Raw genomic sequence first — 20,613 nt, 5'->3', positions numbered from 1 at the left:
GAAAAACAACCACAACAGACCTCGTGGTAAGAGAGCTTATTTACTGGTACTGCTGATTCATTAAGTGGGTTCTAAAATCAGAATGTCTCGGGGCAACAGTGAGAATGGGTGACAGCTCTGTAACCACAGGGCACTGAGGAAATACACCCCCTCTCTTTTGGGTGAAAGAAAAGCTGTAACTCCGAAGAAAAATACCTTTGTGCCTCACCTTCCAGATGGATTTTGTTACAGTCTTGGTGTCTATGAGGACAGGAAACAGGTCATGAATGTTCCTTTTAAACTCCTCATAGCTTTCTGAAAGCAAAACATGTAGAGAAAGACGTTGTGAAATGGAGGGGAAGCCAATGGTATTTCAAATGAGTAAGAATGAGAGGTGAAGTCATAGGAATGACACACCCCTCCAGCAGTCAGAGCTCGTAATAGGCAACTAACACTGCTGCTTGCCAAGCACCACTGGTGGCTGGGGTGGCAAATGATCACAGTGCTTCCTGTCCCACCCCCACTGCAAAGCCCTCAGCCCCAGGAGAGCAGCTCTGTACAGCATTACCTGGAAGGGGCTTGTAGAACTTGTCATGAAGATGCATAAGGTCCATAAGCATGTTGTGTCCCACCAGGGGCTACGGGAAGAATATGAACATAACAGCCCATTGGAGCATGTTTCTGAAGAGAGCTCATGCAAAACCAATTTTAGGCCTACTCAACAGCTGCAGTCCCTTCCTCCAGTGGAGAGCATCCACACATGCTCACCCAAAGCCATTCAGGCTGCAAGCTCACAGGAGACTACCACTTTCAGGAAATGAGACTTGAGGACTGTCTGAGGAGGGCAATTTTTTCAGCAGGACCTGGGTGGATTCTCAGTTTAGCTCAGCACTGGGAAAAATCTTCCCTCACAAGGGGAGGAACAGCCTTTGCCTGCACATCACCCCTCATCTTCTGAAGCTGAATTAATTCAATAATCTGCATACAGGCCAGAAGAATTTCCACACGTTATTGAACCATGGGGACCACTGGTCTGCTCAACTGTCTGGCACATGCTGGAAAGCACAACTTGCCCAGAAGGCAAGAATTTGCCGTTTTCTCAAATGGTGACTCATGCTGGGTAACATGAGGATTTTCACCACTGTGGACTCCTGCATTTCTCATGTAACACATTGGAGAATGGATTCTGGATCCCTCTCCCCAGCAGCACTTGGTTTGCAGGAGTAACAGAAAAGGAACACAGGGAAATCCATTATTTTGAACATGCTTTGAGAGTGGGACCTGGTCAGTAAGAAGATGTAAATGTTTAACAGTCATTTTTTCTAACCATGACAGCAAATCCATGAATTCATCTCAGCTTTACTGATTACTACACAGGATGATCACATTGAATGAGTTCAGTCATTGGATACAAAGTACCCCTTTATCTTTTATCATCCTTTTACATCCAGTGCAGCAAATAAATAAAAAAACCCCAAACATACCCCCTCCCCCCACAAAAAAACCCCCAACCAACCACCAAACAAAAAAAAAGAGCAGGGATGATGCATTTTACCTTCTTGGCTTTAACAAGTGTCTGGAAGAGGTTGGTGAAGCCCCGGGCAGACAGGAGAATGCGCTCCATCTGTAAGCAGTCATGAGGAGAGTTCTCCAGAAGCTGACGGTCCTGTGGACTCACTTTTTTCACCATTACCTGAACAGAAGACTCATTGGGTATCTCAGCCTCCCTTAGTAGTTTTAAGTTGCTTACTGGGGTCCAGTAATGCTGAGGGTAATTTCAGCTTCTAGACTATGAAGGATGGAGAAATAACACATGCCTTGGCACCTCAGGACTGTTTCACTTTTCTTCTATATGGAGATCTGTGCCTCCATAACAAAGAAGACCTGCTCCAAGGCTGTCTTATTAATACTCCCCTTCTTAAGAGGATGGTTCCTACCCGGGTTTTTCTGACTACAACCAACCATCATTTAATTTGACACCAATACAGTAAGTTCACAGCACTGAAACACAGAAATGAACAGCAATCACCCAACCCGAGAGCCTGAGGGCTATGCTTCAGGTGAGAAGGCTGGGCAAATGCCTCGCTGTTATCAGAACAAAAGAGTACTAATGCCAAAAAACCACCCCAAAACCCCAAACAAAACAACAAACCCCAAAATTGTGCTGGATTTGGCTGAGATAGAGATCGTTTTCTCCACAGCAGCTGGCACAGAGCTGTGGTTTGGGTGGGTACTAAAACCAGCGTTGATAATACAGTGATGGTTTGTTACTGCTGAGCAGTGCCTACCCAGAGCCACACTTTTCTGCTTCTCACCTCATCTGCGAGGAGGCTGGGGGTGCACAAGAAGCTGGGAGGCCACACAGTCAGGACAGCTGACCCCAACTGACCAAAGGGATATTTCACACCATAGGATGTCATGCTTCATATATAAACAGGGGCTGGCTGGGAGGCAGGATCATAGCCCAAGAACTAGCTGAGTATCAGCTTTGGGTGTTGAGAAACTGTGCTGTGCACCACTTGTATATATACTGTAATTGTCATCATCTTCCTTTTCTGTCCTATTAAGCTGTCTTTATGTCAATCCATGAGGTGTTTGGGTCCTCTCTTCCTCCTGGACCCTACCATCAAAAGTACACGCAATGTTTCAGAGTCCCTGCAGGAATGCCAGTCCTATCTGTCTAGACAGCAATTCTCTTTGCAAAAGAGGTCCAGCTCACCTTCTTGTCTCCAAGAGGCTGCGTCCAAATGTTCTGGAGAGCCTGTCTCAGGATCAGCTGAACAGCCAACATCTGACAGCCTGAGATAAAACAAAACAAGAACAGTAAAAACTTCATAGGTGTAGACAAGCCTATTTAGGAAAACACTTTTTTTATAGGCAGAAGGACTGACCAGGTGTTTCTCCCTCAGGGTGTAAAAAAATATTCCTAAATACATGATCTCAGTGCATTACCACACGCAATGACAGGCTAAACCAACCAACCAACCAAGGTCACTGAGAAGACCAAGCAAATACGCTTTTGTAAGGACACGGAAGAAAGGGAAAGGCTAACTGAAAAGAAGAGGGAGGAAGGCTTCTACTCTGAAAGAAGATTGTCTGTGGTTTTGGAAGGTTTCAGAGCAACACACCCAAAAGCCAAGCACAGACAAGAGGTACCAATGCATTTTCCCCTACAGATGATAAGGAACTAACCCGGCCCTCTTCTGAACTGCGTGCAAAGACACCTGAACGAGCCCTATCTCTTACTTTAAACCCAGCCTTTCTTGTTAGAGGTGCTCACCATTCCCACACCACATAAAGTATCTTATCACCTACAGCTGACACAGCAGATACAAAACACAGTACATTTTCCCCTACCCCATATTTCCCTCTACAAAAATACATCAACAAAGTATTTAAATACTCTGCCCTTCCCAACCTTTCCCGTATTTTGCTCCCTGACCTAAAGGATTAAGATTTGGTTTCAGTGAGCAAACATGCAAACTGTTTTCTGCTACAATTCCCTGTCTCTCAACACCTCCAGAGCAGCACAGAAATTCCTCAGCTCTGCTGTAATGCTCCAAAAAAGCTAATACGGGTGCTAAGTGGACTGTTTATACCCACTGGCATATATACATGTTCCCATGGGGCTCCTTGTTGCTCCATAAGAAGGAACAAACTCTGAAAGGAGACCCACCTTTTCCTTCTCCTATGAGAAGAACACAGAAATACAGATCACCCAGGACTTAAAAGAAGTCAGAAGTTGTACTGATCCAGAGCAACTACAAAGCATGCTCCAAGCACCCAGACGTCCACTTCCACTGCAGAAAGGCCCACTGCCTGGATGCCTCAGGAAAGCAGAACCCAGAGATGAATGCCTTGCAGGAATGGAGATTCAGACAAGGGCAGAGGGCTGTAATGGCAGTGTGGGCGCAGGTGCTTTCACTTGCAGAACAGTTTGACACAACAGGCAGCAAAGGACAGCCGCAACCTCAGAAGTTCAGCCCCGTATTTCACTCTGCTCAGAGCCCACAGGTGCCTAAGGGAGGCACCCTGTTCCTTACCACTCAGATCCTGCAGAGTCATGGTCTCATCTTCCTCTGCTGCAGCTATCCAACTGGTCACTTCATCAATAGCCTTCTTCAGCACATCCCTGTCCATGGCACTATAACAGGATTGGGGGAAAGAGGCAGAGTGTGATAAAAAGCTCTTTACAGATGGAATCTCATGCCTTGCTGTGGGAACACAAAGCATCATTGCCCAACGTTCACCCAGCTCTTCAGACTGTATCGTGCGGTCCATCCTCCTTCAGACAGACCACAGCATGCTGGAACAGCCAGCAGCGAGGCGTGTGGACCAACAGGCTTTAGTATTTCTGCAAAATGCAATCTGAGTGAAGGTAATGTAGTCAGTACTGAGGATCCACCTCTCTGAACAGCACGCACCTGGTGATTTTCCAGCTACCCTCTAAGAGATGCTGGCTAAGGATCTTCTCCTGTGCCTCATTCATGTATGGGATTCCATCTTTGAGGAACTGAGGAGGGAAAAACACTGGGTCAGTCACTCTTCCCTGGACTTTCTTGCGGCAAATTACAGAATAGCAAGTTACCCAGGTCCAAAACCAGCACATGCTGGTGTTCCTCTTTCGCAGAACACCCTCTCCAAAAATACAATCTGTAGGGAATCCAAGAGCATAAAGGCAGGGGTGTCTACATATGGAGAAAAGCCTTTCTGTCAACTGTAATGGTTTTTTTTCTTGTTCTGCTTTAGTGCAGAGCTTTCCTTTAATGACATACTTCAACTGTCAAGATCCCATGATGCTTCCCCTCAAAAAACTGCTTAACAGCGCTGTCGTATGATGACACAGTCTGAATTTTATGGGAAATATGGCAATATGCAGGTAAACTGAGACTCGCCCACCTTCATGGCTAGTAAAGACCCCTAGCGGGGTCTGATTAATGACTCTGCAGCTCACCAGAGACAGGTTTCCTTCTTTTGAGGTGGGGAAATCCATCTTATGCTGACAAAGACGTGGTTATTGCCTCTACAGCAACATGCCCTCATGGCCAAGGCGGCCAGTGGCATCCTGGGGTGTATTAGAAGGGGCGTGGTTAAAAGGTTGAGAGAGCTTCTCCTCCTCCTCTGCCCTGCTGAGACTGCATCTGGAATATCGCGTCCAGTTCTGGGCCCCTCAGTTTAAGGACAGGGAACTACTTGCAGGAGTCGAGCACAGGGCCACTAAGATGTTTAAGGGAGTGAAGCATCTTCGTTATGAGGACAGGCTGAGGGAGCTCGGTGTCTTTAGCCTGGAGGAGACTGAGGGGTGACCTCATCAATGTCTATAAATATGTAAAGGACGAGTGTCAGGAGGATGAAGCCAGGCTCTTAGTGATGTCCAATGATAGGACAAGGGGCAGTGGGTGCAAGCTGGAGCATAGGAAGTTCCATGTGAACATGACAAATTTTTTCACTGTGAGGGTGACAGAGCACTGGGACAGGCTGCCCAGAGAAGCTGTGGAGCCTCCTTTTCTGCGGACATTCAAAACTCACCTAGGCATGTTCCTATGTGATTTAGTCTAGGTGATCCTGCTCTGGCAGGGGGTTGGACTAGATGATCTTTCAAGGTCTTTTTCAACCCCTGACATTGATTCTGTAATACAGCAGTTCAGAAAAAGTAGCACTCACTCTCCCTGTTAATAACAAACTGTGTGATGCTTTCATACTTTAGCAAGATGCTGTTTACCCCAGACACGTAGCATTAGAGATCACATACCTTGTTAAAGTCAAAGCCATAATGAGACAGGAACTGAATGCTAGATGCAGAAAGGGTGAATTCGACACCCGAAACTCCCAACGTCGATGGCAGGACAAAGAAGTTGTATGAATGCACCACATACCTACAACGAAAGGAAGAATCTCTCCAGAAGACAACTACAAGAAGTAACTCTTCCCACCAGAATTTTGTATCAAATCTCAACCAAGCTGTCTTCATTGGAACAGAAAACCGGTTTGGGGGTTTTTAAACTTACTTGTTAGAGTTTTCATTTGAGAATATTGCCAGCCCTGCAAGAGACAGAAAATGGCACTGAAATAGCCCCGAGTAGCCGCAAGTCTACAGATGCTGTGAAAATGAGCTAAGGGATTAGGGATCCCCTGGTGGAGCACGTGTTCATTAATGCCACAGCGCAAATCTTAACAGTAACTGCCAGCTCTTAGTGCTGAGTGGAAAAAGGAGTCAAGTCTGTTTAAACAGCTAATTAGGCAACGGATGAAAAGAGCTGAGTGGGTGATGAAAGCCTCCAACGATGCGTACACAGGTCTGTGCATCCAGCTACACTACAAGAGCACTGGAAGGCGCTAGGCAGCGCAGAGGGCCAGAACAGGTTTTTCACTATTTGTTTTTTCTTATTAACCCCTAACACAGACTAAAGCTTTGAACAGTATTTTGAACAGTTTTGGAACTGGTTTCTTGACCTCTAACTGGTTCGTAACTGTCAGAGGCCCTCAACCACAGGCCCTTTTTTGTGGGAGCTTTTTTATTATTTTAGGGGCATCAGAAATGCTAATCTTTGTTTTCCTCTAGTAGTCCCCTTACTCACACGCTGTATCAAATGAAACAGCCTTGAATCGGAGCTGCTGTCACCTACTTCTTGCTCGCAACCTCTGTTTTAAAAGCCCCGTGTTTGTACCAACCATCTTTAAATACGAGCAACTTTAGAGCTGCAACAAGCGTACGTCCCATCTCAGTTTATGTTATTGAAAATATTAAAAAGGCGATAGTATTAAACATCAGAGGGGAGGGATAGCCCCCAAAACAACCTACCGCAGTAGACAAATGGCTCTGTAACAAGTGAACTAAGCCAGGAGGTACCCGCAGGTCTCACCAGCTGGCTAGAGGCCAGTTACCACTGAGGCTTCAGAGATGATTTCCTGTGTCCAACCAGCACTTACCAAACTGAGTAACGGTGAAGCGCTGAACGTTCTGCCTGGCCTTCAGGTACCGCTCCGCAGGGGAATCAAACAGGCTACGAACAAAGCCAGAATTGGGGGGAGCGGGATGAGGAAGGTTTGCAACCCACAGGCTGTTCTCACGGAGCCAGAGCAGCAAGTCTCCCGCGCCTTCCACGGGCAACAGCTTTACCTGGGCTCATTACTTTGCGGGAAGGTTGAGTATAAGCCGGTAAACTCCAGATCAAAGGCTGTTGAGGTGGAAAGAACACAAAAAAACATTCGGAAATAAGAAGCATTCTTCACGAGCGCGGGGACTGGGACCTCCGAAACGCCTCTGCACCGTAACCTCTGTGCCAACGGCACCGCTGGCAAGCTCACAGCAGCCAGCCGAGGCTCCTGCCCCAGAGGCTCCAGCAGCCGCGGGTCCGGGTCCCTCACCCGCGGCAGGACAAGGAAGGGAAACCCAGTAGCACCCCAGGAGGGACCTGCCTCACCCTGCGGCCTTAGGTCCCCCCGCACGAGCACCCTCACCCCAAGCCAGCAGCGCAGAGAGGTCTCTCTTTCCAACCTCGGCGGCCAGTTTCAAAACCCTCCGCGTCCGCTGTTCTAGCGCACGCCGGCGCCATTATCCGCTCAAATACACCTCAATGCCCGCGGCGCTGCGGCCTCGCCCCTCGCCAGGCAAGGGCCCACCGCTCCCCCTCAGCTTACGGGCGAGGGCCGGACGGGCCACGGTGGCCAAGGGCACCCGTCCCGCAGCTCACCCAGGAAGGCGGCGCGGCGTACGCGGTCCTGCAGGCTCGGCAGGAGCCCCTCGAAACCACTATCTCCCACATCCATAGCGGGCCCCGTACTGCCCCCGGCCCGGCGCGCCTGCGTGCCCCGCGCTGCTCCGGGGGGCCGGCTCTTGCCCCGGCTTTAAAAAAAAATCAAGGCGGAGCCCAGGGGAACCGGGGTTCGGGCGGCACGCACACGGGCTATCCTCGGACCGCAACAGCCTGAGGGACGCGTCCTAGCGGGTGAGGGCCGGCAGCTTGGGCACCGCTGCCGAGGCGGGGAGGCAGGCCGACAGCATCGCCCTGTGGCCAAGCCGCAGGCGGGCACCGGCGGAGGGAAAGAGGCTGCGTGCTGCCCGGAGCTGGCGTCGGCGCGGCTTCTCCCCCCACCCCGGCACCTCCGAGGGCTGGAAGAGAGCTGCACAGAGCTAGGGGGATTTACTCTGTCCCCCGGGTTTAGCAAGTAACTGTAGTGCAGTTCTGAACGTCCACATAAACAACTGTGTTTTGCTCAATGAGAGCACCTCCCTACACAGATCTAGCACTTCCAAGTTCAGGTTAGAACAAACACTGCATCAAATACATATTAAAAAATACTTTTAAATTATTGCATCAGGAAGTTAATTCCATTAGTCTGTCAAGCTGACCTACAATAATTCCTTCTAGCCTGAAAAAAAAAAAAAAAAATCAGGACTGTGACACACTCCAACACACTTAAAAATATTTTATTAGAAGATGCCACATTTCAGTATTTTCCAGCTCTGGACCTTTGCTGTGCCAGTACACAGGCCTGAAGAAGTGATGGTTGGTCTGTGCAAAGTTTTCCCAATGGTCTCCACTTCACTTGTAGATCCTCCGTGGCTCACGTAGAACGACACCGCCCTCCTCCACAGCTTTTTCAAATTCCTGGATCTTGTTTAAAAGACAGACACACAAGTAAGTACAAAGAAAAGCTATCAGCACTGAAATTTCAGTGGGGACGAGTTACAAGGAAGGGCTGAGGTTAACAGCCTCACTGAAGCGTAACACCAGGAATCACAGCGTGTCAAAATGACCCCGGTGAGGGATACAAGAAGGGATAGTCAATCCACATAAGAAAACTGATGGCAAAGTAAAATTCATGCTTAGAAAGTTTAAAAAAAAGGCCAAATGAGTGTCAGGAGATGGGTACTTGCCGAGTCACAGCGATGTTCCCAGGGGATAACAGCTTTAAAGTTCACGAAGTTGATTCCCGCTTCCAAACAGCGCTGCGCGATCACGCGTCCCAGGTTCTTGCAGGCAGATACCCCCTTGGGGCTGTACAGGTGTCTCTTTATGGCCCACTCGCGGGTAGAGGCAGATACCACCACGTCCCCATTAGAGCGCTCAACGAAGGCTTCTACGTAATGCTGCGTCCGCTCAAGCCGTAACCTGAGTGAAGGGAAGAAACAACACGGGATGTGGTGTCTCTTCCAGACCTAAAGTGACACCACATTCAGTGCTTAAATGTGTGACTCGCTTCAAGTACAATTGAATGTACCGCAGCTACCAATGCAGCAATGATTTCTTAACATTCCTTTTATTACCTTATCTAGGTTTTAGCCCACTTCACTGGAATATAAATAGGACTCATTTTTCTCACCAGTTATGGAGGTGACAGTCCTACGCCGCCTCACACCAGCGCTCACTCCAGACCAAGGACTGTCCCCGTGGCACGGTGTGGTACACGTGGCTTAGGAGCTAGGTCAGGGAACTGCTCTGGTGGAAACACAACCTTAGGCTTGCTAGGCAGTCTCCTACAGGCTTCTGCTTATGCAGCAGGCAACAACTTTCAGGATCGGCAAGTGGCCAAGCAGTACTTCACGAGCCAGAATGAGTAACCACGGAGCACAAGGAGCAGCTATTCTCTACGGGACTGCAACAGTATCAGATTCCCAGGTATGAACAAGCCGGATGCGGTTTTCCCCTCAAGAACTAAGTAATGATTCTGAATGCCCAGTTGGAAAAGAATTCAGTTCCCAGAGGACAAGGAATCAGCATTTTCCAAAGAAACAAAACAAAACCAAACTAACAGACTATTATGGTGCCTCAAATGAAACAATGATGTGCAGTCAGCGCAGGACTGGGAGAATCCTAAGTTAAACAGTAGTTGCTTAAGCAGTATTACTGCTACCTTGACCACAGGTCTTCAGTACATATACTTTCATGTGGTGCTAGCCTACTGTTCTCTAAGAACAACTAAGGGAGCAACCGATTCAACAAGCAAAGTAAGAGCATTTTGTAGAAATTTCACCTTCTGGGTTTGGGGTTTCTTTATAAGTTTTGGAGTCTTTATTTCTGCTGGTCACTTTCTGACTCACCTATGCCAGAATTCACGCTTTGGCCACGTTGTTTTCCAGCCACGCTCCTTCCTAGCCAGGGCCAACTGTTCCAAGTTCCGAGGATTCCTGTTAGTGAACTCTGGAGCAACAACCTCATTTTCACTTGTGTCCACTTCAGACTCAGTTTTGAGACTGGCTGTAGTTGATGCAAAACGAAGACCTTGAGGAAAAACAGGAAATACATCACCTCCCTCAGGTTAAAAAATTAAACCAATACGAATTAATATAACATGAAACAATACACAAAGATGCAGCTTGTAAAAGTCAGCAGAGTAAAGTTAGCTTTTTCTTTTATAAACACTAAATAAACGGGCTACCAGAGCTCAACCTGTTTCTGCAACTTATGAGCAAACTGTAGGCTAAAAATTAAAAGTGTGTTAAGTTTTAACAGTGATTCAAAACTCACGAATGAAATACAAATTCATGCATGACAAGAAGGACCGAGTCTTTACAAAACACGTTATGTCTTTACATAACAACAAGGTTGGCAGTACTACCAAATAACCAGGTAGGAATCCCCGATCCTGTTAGGCTGTTCGTCACTAATTAAGCTAACGAACACGAATTTGGAGTTACGTTTACAGGCTCACTCTGCTACGCAACTTTTCAGTACAGAGAGGCAGCGAGAACCTCTCACCAGTGACGGGCAGGGCCTCCCTCCTTGTCAGACCGCCCACCCCGGCCGGAGACGCACCTGCAGCGCCCCCGTGCCACGGCAGCCCGGCGGAACAGCCTCTCCAAGACACCCGGCCGGCGGATCACCCTGGGAGCTGCCCTCTGTCAGAAGCACGGGGGCTCGCCGAAGCCCCCGGCCAGCGAAAGCCGGCATAGCAAGCCGCAGAGGAGCCGAGCTTACCCGCTCCGGGTGCCTGGAACCTGCCGGCCGCCAGCAGCAGGCAGCCGCGGCTGCTGAGCGCCATGGGAAGCCCGCGGCCGCCGCCGCCTCGGGCGAGAGTCACCTCCGCTACGCTCAGGGACACCTGGGCACCACCATCTTGGGGAGGCCGGCGCCTTCCCCCGGAAGCCGGCCTCGAGAGGACGCCCGTCCGCAGGTGATGATGTCACACGGAAGCACCAACTTCCTTCGTCCCGCCCCACTGGCTGAGCACCGGGGCCGGTGCAGCCCCGGGTGGGAACTGTGTGCTCGTGTCTCTCGGTGAACTCCGTCCCGCGCCGGAGGGAGGAGACGGGCACCAGCGGGCAGCGGGGCACCGCTTCCTGCCACTGAACCGAGCCCAGAGAGCGGACGCGCCCGCGGCAATGCTGGCCGAGGAGCTCCCGCCCTCTCCCGACGCCTCTCAGAGCCCGGGCCGCCGCAGACGCTGCCTCCGTTAGTAAAAAGGCAAACCCGGCTCTTCTCCCGAGCCGGCTGCGGATCTACCGCGGCAGCCAGGCACAAGCGGCGCTAGGAGGCGCGCTGCCCCTCCCGCCACCCCGAGCTCTTCGGAACGCCACAACGCCAACGCCCACGCCCCTGGCCGGCCCGGCCATGGCCGAGGGGAAGCGGCGACACCCCCTCTGCCGGGCCGCGCCCCTGAGAGGCGAGGGACCGAGCGCGCCTGCGCGCACAGCCACACCACCTTCTAGAACCTCCTGGAAGTCCGCCTGCCCCTCCCTCGGCCCGGCGGCTTTGTTCGGCCGCACGCACCAATCGCGGCTTGAGGCGGGGTCACGCTGCGCCCTCGGATTGGGCAGGCGGGGCGTGGTCCCGCCTCTCGCGCGCGGGGCTGCCCCCCGTCGGTCCATCCCCTCATGGGGGGGGAGGGAGGGGAGGGGCGCGCACCCAGCATTCCTTGCGGCCTCTTGCCCGTTCCGCGGGTCCGCGCGCTGCCTCGCCTCTGGGTCTCGTGCCGCGGCCGGGCGGGAAGATGGCGGCGATGGAGGGGCCCCTGGCCGTCTTCGGCGAGCGGACCAGCGGCGACACCATCCGCACGCAGAACGGTGAGGGCCGCGCGCTGCTGGCGGCGACCAGGCCAGCGGCGGGGCGGGGGGAGGGGCGGAAAGGAGGCAACATGGTGCCGCCGTTACCGCCGCCATGTGCTTCCCCCGCCTCAGCCCCCGCCCGGGCAGCGCCTCGTCTTGCCTGCGGGTTCCCTCATCTCCCGGCCACTCGGAACCGTTGGGAGAGCCGCTGCCGCCGGGAGGGAAGGAGAGCAGGCGGCCCTGCTCGTTTTTCGCATCTTTGTGAGGAGGCGGGAGCCTCCCGGGGTCCTGCGCCACTCCCGGGCTTCGGCGGCGAAGTGGTGCCGCGTTCCTCTCCCTTCTTTGGCAGAAGCGCACCCCGGGAGGGGGCAGATGCCCGGAGACGGGCGCGGTGCCTCCCGGAGCTCGTAGGGCCTTAGCCGGCAAAGCCTGCAGACCGGCCGTGGGGCTTTGGTGGGAAAGGGACGGCTGGGGAGGCAGACTGTGCAAATCACCGGCTCCGGAAGGTGGGGACGGTCCTCCAGATGAGTGCCCTTAGCTGTAGCTCTCAAAAAAGTTCCGCGTTTCTCAGGGTTTTATCCTAAGTTTTGGGAAGAGGTTTCAAATTCTGAGGTTGTTCTGAGTAGGGAAAAGACAAAGGAAGAAGCTGGAGACTGGCTTCCTGATGATCGTGAGAGTCGCGTGCTTTTGGTGATGCTATGGGAAGGACAGCAGGTGAATTACCTTAATCTATGAGTGAGATACTTAATAATGGTGACAGAAGGGTTATTTCTTTATGAGGCTGCTATTATTTCTCCAAAACAGAAAAAAAACCCAGTGATATAGTTTGAAGCTCAAAGCGAGGGTCTGAGTTGTCACTATTCCCATTATACTACCACTTTTTCAATTTACAGATTAAGTGGCTATGCTTGTGGGATAGAGAAAAACTTGCCACGGTCTGAAGGAAAAGGTTCACTGTATCTTTTTCCTATATGAAGTTGGCAGAACATCCTTTAAACGAGCCGTTATGTTAGAGGATTCCTGTTACTTCAGTAGTGACTAAAAAGGTCGCTTTAGACTTTACAGGATAAGTGTTCTTTGTTTCAGTCACAGACCTAAGCAGGGCAAGAAGATAAGTTACCAATTGATACCTGGTGATACCGCTGTCCTGTACCCACCTAGAACCGAGAGGTGAATGAGAGGGAAGTTTCACAGTGTGACTTGCTGCGGCCAAAAGAAACAGTGCTGCCAACCTCTGCTAAGCTGCCACTGCTGCTCTTCCGACCTCAACAGCATCCTCCATCTTGCCATGCCATCAGAAGATGGTTCTTTTTCTGATTGGTTAGTTTTGCTAGCTTAGTAAAACGAACCAGTTTGGAGGGAAGGTTGAAGTTTGGCATGGACTGTATTAGTAGCAGTGAGCCATTGCTAGCTTGGCTAGGCTAAAACCTAATCCCAAACCAGGTTGCTGACAAGTTACCTCAAGTTTCTGAACCACAAGTTCTTGGCACATTCAGTTCTTGCACACACCTGTATCACTTCAACGTTGGAAAAATTAAAACTTTTTTTTTTTTTCTTTCACTTACTCAGTTACTGCTGCATCTGCTATTGCCAACATTGTGAAGAGTTCTCTTGGGCCCGTTGGTCTGGACAAAATGTTGGTGGATGATATTGGTGTAAGTAAACTTTATTTAAGAAGCATCAGGAGGATTTGTATTCCTGTGCATAAGTGCTTCCGCTTCATGTGCTCCATAGGCCTAATGTGCATGTACCTGTTTTTTTTACCATGGTTCTCAGAGGGGCTAGCAGGAAAACTTTGGTAAAATTGAGCAACAGGTAGCATATGCTGCATGGTTCTAGTTTAATCCAGTACTGCAGTTTATGGGGCACAGTTGTCTCCTTGCTACATATATGTTCTGGTCACCACTTAAAAGTATCGGGCAGTTTCACAGGAATTAATATGCACACTAAATGCTTGATGAGTTTCTGTAACATGACTTACCTGAGGAAAAGACAGTGCAGATTGTGTGCTGGTAACATTTCTGGGTTTAGAGTGGGACTCCTAGTTAAAAAGAAGCAGTAAACATTTAATATAAATCCTTGTTTTATGGGTGTTTTTGTTTGGCTTGTACGTTATGAAGCCCAGTGGTAAAGGCAATAAGAAGTGTACCTCATACTAACATTTGATTCTGAAAATTAGGATGTGACCATTACTAATGATGGTGCAACCATTCTGAAACTGCTGGAAGTGGAACACCCTGCTGCAAAAGTTCTTTGTGAGCTGGCAGACTTGCAAGACAAAGAAGTTGGCGATGGGACAACCTCAGTGGTACGTAGGAAGTTTTACAGGCGGGTGCACCAAAAGTCAATGTTCTGTTATCACAGCATGCTTTTGATTTGTCCATTATGAATATTGATGCAATGTGGGCCAGCTATTCAGAAATAAACTTTGTGGCTGACTGAATGTAACCATTTTCTGAAAGTAAGTTACAGAACACATTAAACTTGTGGGTTGTTTAAGATATGCTAGTTGACCTACACTGCTGGTGTTCTGGAATGGAATCTGCTTACTGCAGATTTTTTTGTTTTGAGTGGGTTTTCGGGTTTTGTTTGGGGTTGGTGGTTTTTTTCCTTTTTTGAATGTTGAGGATAGATTCTGAGTTAAGGTTCTTAATTTGTAACAACCATGAGAAATTGAAGTGTTAGGAAATAATAAGGATGCTGAGTGCTGAAAACGTGCCTGAGTCTTGACAGTTGGGGGGATGATGGAGCCTACATGGATTTGCCGGGTATCAAAGACTATTTGTAATTGTAGGTTCCAAGTACTTGTTTCCACTGAGTAGACATTGGACAACTATTCTACTTTCCACTTACTGGCAATAGGTAGCTCTTCTGCTTGTATGGAATGCAAACACTAAACACCTGTCTGTCAAACAGGTGATTATTGCTGCAGAACTCCTGAAGAATGCCGATGAGCTAGTGAAGCAGAAGATTCACCCTACCTCCATTATTGGTGGATACCGACTTGCTTGCAAGTAAGAAACTAATAGCAGTTGAAGTACATTGTGTTTTAAGGTACAGTAACTGCATGGGGCTTGTGTATTTCTGTATTTGTTAGTGAATGAATATGAACTTCTTGATGCACAGTGGATACAGCGTTTTGGTTTCAGTGTGTATTTTAGCTTTCTTTGTTGGTTTGGGCTTTTGAGGAATTACTTTGAATTTTTGTAGTCTTGGATAAAAATGTCATTTTACTTCCCTAGAAGATGAATTGATTTTATTCCTGTGTTCCTTGAGATGGCATTTGGAAGGGCTGAAAACACGTAAGGTTTTTGCCTCTGTTGAGGTGAAATTCTTAAGTACTGTTGGTCTTTATCTTGCAGGGAAGCAGTTCGCTACATCAATGAAAATCTTATTATTAACACAGATGAATTGGGCAGGGAGTGCCTAATTAATGCTGCTAAAACATCGATGTCCTCTAAAATTATAGGAATGTATCCTTTAACTTGATGAAGTTACTGAAGTGGGAGTGATTGGAAAGCTTGAGTAGCAATGCTGGTTTCCTATGCAGACAGCGTTTATTAATGGGGTATGGTATTCAAGCTGTTGTTTTTTTCTAATGGGTGTGAAAAACATTTCACAAATACTGTTACCTGTCATGGGAAAACATATTCAGTTAGGCACATGATGATAGCTGTGACAGTGTATTGTTTCCTTAGTGACAGTAGGTAAGGAATTCTGTGAATGGAGTAATACATGACAGAAGTTGACTAGCTGGGGAGTGAAATTCAAGGGAAGAAGATGGGATTTTACTTCAGAGTCACAGAACAACCTGCATTTTCAGCCTTTGTGCTAACTAGGGAATGCACACTGACCACAGGATGAGTGGTTTTGGCATTCTTTTAAGGGAATGGTAAAGAAAGCTAGCAGTTCTAGACCCTTCTGGAGTTGGGGTTGGGTTTCTTCTGTTTGTTTTGTTTAAACCAGTTTGTGTGTGTGTGTGTGTTCGAAGCATTGTACTAGTTCTCTTCAGTTGTTACCTTAACAGCGCTGCAGCGATGGTGATTTCTTTGCTAATATGGTGGTGGATGCTGCCCTGGCCGTTAAATACACAGACCAGAAGGGTCAGGCTCGGTACCCCATCAACTCGGTTAACGTTCTGAAGGCGCACGGCCGCAGCCAGAAGGAGAGCATCCTTGTCAACGGTTACGCCCTGAACTGCGTGGTGGGCTCGCAGGGTGAGAACACTCTCTGATTTGTAGAGCTTTTGTGTGAATTCGGTCCTCTTAGTCCTTCTGCAGGGACTGTGTGACTCCAGGAGTTGAGAATCAGGAAGGGGGGTTCAATTCCAGAGCAATTAAATAAGAACACACAAAAAACCTGCCACTTCACCAGTGGCTTCTAGGCCAGGGACTGCCAACTAGTAGTGACCCACAAAATGTCAGTAAGTTACTGAAGTTTCCTTAGCTCACTGTCAGCATGGAAACAACATGATTTTTAGCAGCATAAGCACCTCCCTTTGAGGAGCCAGTGTCAGGTGTGTTGGAAACTTGTAGCAGAGCTGCGTTGTCATTAGGATGTGAGACTGAAGGCTCAGCTTCTCATGGCCATTCATGTTTTGTGAACGGGGTCTGTAAAAAGTTACAGTAGAGATTCTTCAATTTTATTTTAAATAAGTCTTTGTCAGCATTTTTCTGTCCTAGGGCAGACCTGGAGGCAGAGAAGCACACTGAATAGAAATCTGAAATGTGACAGTAACAGTAATCACTAATGCTAGCTTGATTTTCTTCATTTGACAAAATCCTTGTTCCCTCTCGTCAGGTATGACCAAGAGAATAGTTAATGCCAAAATTGCTTGCCTTGACTTCAGCCTGCAGAAAGCAAAAATGAAGCTCGGCGTGCAGGTTGTTATCTCAGACCCTGAGAAGCTGGACCAGATAAGGCAGCGGTAAGTCAGTTACTGAGAAGCCCAGATATGTTTGTGCCACTGTACCTCCTTCTTGCAGAGGTCTGCGTTTAGGTTTCAGGAAATGGGTTGACAGAATGTGATTGCAGACTTCTAAACACATTTTTATAACTTCATCTCTGCAGAGAATCAGATATTACCAAAGAAAGGATCCAGAAGATTTTGGCCACTGGTGCCAATGTTATTCTCACCACTGGTGGCATTGATGATATGTGTCTGAAATACTTTGTTGATGCTGGTGCTATGGCAGTACGAAGAGTTGTAAAGAAGGACCTTAAGCGGATTGCTAAGGCATCTGGAGGTATCTGTCTTTTGTTTGTTGGAGTGTTTGCTTGTTTGTGGTGGGGTTTGTATTTGTTTATGTGGGTTCTGTGGTATTTGGAATTCTTGTTTGTTTGTTTGCTTTTTAAAGCTGCTGTTAGTGTATTGGTAACTCCTTTTCAAAACATGGCTTCTTTACTCATCCCTTCCTTGCATGTTAAGGTGAGCCACTCTTGTAGGTTTTGATTTCAGCGTTGCTTTCAAGTGACCGTTCTGTCAAAAGTAGATCAGTACCTTTAGAGTTGGCTGCTGAAGAGGGGAAGTGGAGGGGAAGGTGCTGCCTTGCACTGGGGAGACTGTCCTCTTGCAGAAACAGGAATCAGAATCTATATTTATTTAGAAGGCTTTATTAAGCACACATTTCTAAGCCTCTGTTTGGATAGTTAAGCATGCTGTTTAGATAGCTCAAGACATGTGAAGCATTCATTAAATACATACTGGGGAAAAATTATTTTTATCTATCAATTCTTAAAATTGTCAAGAAAGCATTTTCATTACTGTAGTACTAGTTGTGGAAAAGTGCTGTAAAAGTTGATCAAAAGGAGCAGTTTAGATGATTGCAGAATCTTGAATTGCTACCTGAGAATGAGGATGTGCTGTCGAATTTAAAAGCAGCATAAGTACATTTTTCTTACTTGTGTTTTTCTTCCTGTATGCCCACTCTGGGAAGCTGGCAAAGGATGTGCTGGAATGGAATGCTAATTTCACTTGTGTGTTTCTTTGTTAAAGCGACCATATGCTCAACCCTTGCAAACCTTGAAGGTGAGGAAAGTTTTGAGGCATTGATGCTGGGACAAGCAGAAGAGGTGATTCAAGAGAGAATCTGCGATGACGAGTTGATCTTAATCAAGAAGTAAGGATCCTTTTCAAAATACTTGGGTTTGTGTATGCTTTCTACTAAGTCTGAGCTGCAATCCCATTTATTTATTTACTTCCATCCCATCTCAGTTAAACAGCAAGAGATGGTACTACAGTATTTGTGTCACACTCCTGTACCTGGCTTCTAGCAGCATAGTCACAGTGGCTTCCCTTTACAGACAGTAAATGGAAATAGGTACCCTCAGAGTCCTTTCATCTGCACAAGGAGGTACAAGCCTAAAGTCTTACCACCTGTGGTGGAAGACAGGGTTTGCTTGTGCTGGTTTCACGGAATCAGTCATCCACTCCATAGTATGAAATGAACAATAATGTTAAACAGTTCCACACCTTGGAACCAGCTGTGTGGTAACTGGAGACTTGGGTATCAGTTTGTTCAGCAAGGGCATATCACAGATCCTAACTTGCATTGCTTCAGTGTCCCTTCTCAGCATTCATCTGCCTGTAGTCTCACTGGTGTGCGAACCATGGCACCTGTGCAGCAGATAGGTGACTGCTTGTACTGTGATGTTGGCAGTTACTAGCTTACTTGATGGCTATACAAAAGAGAACTTTCTCATGATCTAATTACGTTTTCCCTCCGTTTGATGGGAAAACATCTTGCCTGTATACTTCTGTCAGGTACCTTTCTCTAAAACATTAAATTCAAACCATTTTTTTCTGCATATTAGAACCTAAATAGTTGCCCTGTACGTATATTGCAAGGGTGCACAGTAATGTTAAGGCTTCTAAAGTAAAAAAATCTCATAAAGAATAGTTTCTTTGATACTCTGTTCTCAGCTGACTTCTGATTCCTGTTTTCCATAGTACAAAGGCTCGTACTTCAGCATCGATTATCCTGCGAGGAGCTAATGACTTCATGTGTGATGAAATGGAACGATCTATACATGATGCTCTCTGTGTGGTTAAGAGGGTATTGGAGTCCAAGTCTGTTGTTCCTGGTGGTGGTGCTGTAGAGGCAGCACTTTCAATATATCTTGAAAATTATGCAACCAGTATGGTAAGTGTTGCACAAAGAAGTAACAGCATGTTTGTGTTAGACTTGGAGACTGAATTTTATCTACTAGAAGTTGGTGCTGTGGTTCATGAAAACCATGGAATGTAAGATGCTGCTTCATCCCATACCTGCTATTGGCAAACTTGATCATGGCTGTATTTTTTTTCCTTTATTTTTGTTGCAGCAATTGGTTTTAAAATTCTTTCCTCTTCCTAGGGATCACGTGAACAACTTGCAATAGCAGAATTTGCACGGTCCCTCTTAATAATTCCGAATACTTTGGCAGTGAATGCCGCTCAGGATGCGACGGATCTCGTTGCGAAGCTGCGAGCGTTCCATAACGAGGCTCAAGTTAACCCCGACCGCAAAAACCTGAAATGGCAAGTACCTCTAGGGAGGCCAGGGAAAGCAGAGAGGGTTGGTGACTTAGATGGAGAATTGTTCTGTAATCTGCCTGTAAAAAAGGGTGTGGGTTATCACCGAGCTCTGTTCCCTCTGTCCTCCAGTCCTATGTGTGTGTTGCTGGGACCTAGCAGTAGGATCATAGAACAGTCCGGGTTGGAAGGGACCCCAAGGATCACAGAGTTCCAACCCCCTGCCACAGGCTGGGCCACCAACCTCCAGGCCCGGATCTACACAAGGGTTGCCCAGGGTTCCAATCCAAGCTGGCCTTGAACACCTTCAGGGATGGGGCATCCACCACCTCTCTGGGCAACCCATTCCAGCACCTTACCACTCTCTCTGTAAAGAACTTCCCCCTAATATCTAATCTAAACCTTCCCTCCTTTAGCTTTAATCCATTCCCCCTTGTCCTGCCATTGTCTACCCTTTTAAAAAGTTGATTCCCCTCCTGTTCATAAGCTCCTTTCAGGTACTGGAAGGCTGCAATGAGGTCCCCCCACAGCCTTCTCTTCTCCAGGCTGAACAAGCCCAGCTCCCTCAGCCTCTCTTTGTAGGGGAGGTGCTCCAGCCCTCTAACCATCTTTCTGGCCTCCTCTGAACCCTCTCCAACAGTTTCACACCTTTCTTGTATTGGGGCCCCCAGATCTGGACACAGTACTCAGATGGGGCCTCCTGCAGGCAGTAGTTAAACTGGTACTCCCATACTGTTTCCACTTGTTTTCCCTCTCCATCTGACAGCCTTTCTTCTTCTCAGGATTGGTCTTGACTTGATCAATGGAAAACCTCGTGATAACAAGCAAGCTGGTGTCTTTGAACCAACCATGGTCAAAACAAAGAGCCTAAAGTTTGCAACAGAAGCTGCAATTACTATTCTTCGAATCGATGACCTTATTAAACTGCACCCCGAAACTAAAGAAGACAGAGGGTGCTACGAGGATGCAGTTCACTCTGGAGCACTTGAAGACTAACTTAGGTTTTATTTATGTTTGTCTATCTTACGCTTCCCACTCCTGTAGCTAAAATGTTAATAAAACAAGTGGTTGAACGCTGCTGCTATTTGCTTGTGGACAAGTTAATTTTCTGAAAGTGGGGTTGGGAATTGAA

At 47.9% G+C, this 20,613-nt stretch overlaps 3 protein-coding genes across 3 annotated transcripts in view; 1 reads left to right on the top strand and 2 right to left on the bottom strand.

Moving 5' to 3' along the window:
* Positions 1 to 7,764, bottom strand: part of PNLDC1 (PARN like ribonuclease domain containing exonuclease 1) — a 9,845-nt gene extending 2,081 nt beyond the window's left edge. The window contains exons 1-11 of the mRNA XM_084261050.1: positions 7,674 to 7,764; positions 7,100 to 7,157; positions 6,910 to 6,983; positions 5,988 to 6,021; positions 5,732 to 5,855; positions 4,404 to 4,492; positions 4,023 to 4,123; positions 2,699 to 2,778; positions 1,535 to 1,672; positions 548 to 617; positions 204 to 294 (exon numbers count right to left, since the gene is read on the bottom strand). Coding sequence (XP_084117176.1) covers positions 204 to 294; positions 548 to 617; positions 1,535 to 1,672; positions 2,699 to 2,778; positions 4,023 to 4,123; positions 4,404 to 4,492; positions 5,732 to 5,855; positions 5,988 to 6,021; positions 6,910 to 6,983; positions 7,100 to 7,157; positions 7,674 to 7,749 — 935 coding nt within the window. The 5' untranslated portion in view covers positions 7,750 to 7,764. The remainder of the gene's footprint in view (positions 1 to 203; positions 295 to 547; positions 618 to 1,534; positions 1,673 to 2,698; positions 2,779 to 4,022; positions 4,124 to 4,403; positions 4,493 to 5,731; positions 5,856 to 5,987; positions 6,022 to 6,909; positions 6,984 to 7,099; positions 7,158 to 7,673) is intronic.
* Positions 7,765 to 8,394: 630 nt separating this feature from the next.
* Positions 8,395 to 11,062, bottom strand: MRPL18 (mitochondrial ribosomal protein L18). The gene is made up of 4 exons (XM_084261022.1): positions 10,902 to 11,062; positions 10,025 to 10,205; positions 8,861 to 9,095; positions 8,395 to 8,597 (listed from the first exon to the last, which is right to left on the bottom strand). The coding sequence occupies exons 1-4, from the start codon at positions 10,963 to 10,965 to the stop codon at positions 8,526 to 8,528; spliced, it is 552 nt and encodes a 183-aa protein (XP_084117148.1). The 5' UTR covers positions 10,966 to 11,062; the 3' UTR covers positions 8,395 to 8,525.
* Positions 11,063 to 11,864: 802 nt separating this feature from the next.
* On the top strand, positions 11,865 to 20,565 carry TCP1 (t-complex 1). Its single transcript, XM_084262097.1, has 12 exons — positions 11,865 to 11,986; positions 13,538 to 13,623; positions 14,148 to 14,276; positions 14,885 to 14,982; positions 15,331 to 15,441; positions 16,004 to 16,185; positions 16,769 to 16,895; positions 17,039 to 17,214; positions 17,964 to 18,087; positions 18,918 to 19,110; positions 19,324 to 19,487; positions 20,264 to 20,565. Exons 1-12 carry the CDS (start codon positions 11,914 to 11,916, stop codon positions 20,475 to 20,477), a joined length of 1,677 nt encoding a protein of 558 aa, XP_084118223.1. The 5' UTR covers positions 11,865 to 11,913; the 3' UTR covers positions 20,478 to 20,565.
* The last annotated feature ends 48 nt before the right edge of the window (positions 20,566 to 20,613 follow it).

Source organism: Gallinula chloropus, assembly GCF_964237585.1.
Source record: "Gallinula chloropus genome assembly, chromosome: 3".
Classification (NCBI taxonomy): domain Eukaryota; kingdom Metazoa; phylum Chordata; class Aves; order Gruiformes; family Rallidae; genus Gallinula; species Gallinula chloropus.
The sequence above is the reverse complement of the archived record's forward strand: the minus strand, read 5'-3'. Positions and strand labels throughout refer to the sequence as shown.

What these genes read in the sequence shown, in the direction of transcription:
- MRPL18 (XM_084261022.1), bottom strand. Translation starts at nt 10,965, where the DNA reads ATGGCGCTCAGCAGCCGCGGCTGCCTGCTGCTGGCGGCCGGCAGGTTC. An exon ending in AAGCGTGAATTCTGGCATAG is followed by an intron (nt 9,096 to 10,024) that starts GTGAGTCAGAAA and finishes CCCTTCACTCAG; the next exon opens with GTTACGGCTTGAGCGGACGC. An exon ending in GGGAACATCGCTGTGACTCG is followed by an intron (nt 8,598 to 8,860) that starts GCAAGTACCCAT and finishes CTTTTAAACAAG; the next exon opens with ATCCAGGAATTTGAAAAAGC.
- TCP1 (XM_084262097.1), top strand. Translation starts at nt 11,914, where the DNA reads ATGGCGGCGATGGAGGGGCCCCTGGCCGTCTTCGGCGAGCGGACCAGC. An exon ending in GGATACCGACTTGCTTGCAA is followed by an intron (nt 14,983 to 15,330) that starts GTAAGAAACTAA and finishes TTTATCTTGCAG; the next exon opens with GGAAGCAGTTCGCTACATCA. An exon ending in CTGGACCAGATAAGGCAGCG is followed by an intron (nt 16,896 to 17,038) that starts GTAAGTCAGTTA and finishes TCATCTCTGCAG; the next exon opens with AGAATCAGATATTACCAAAG.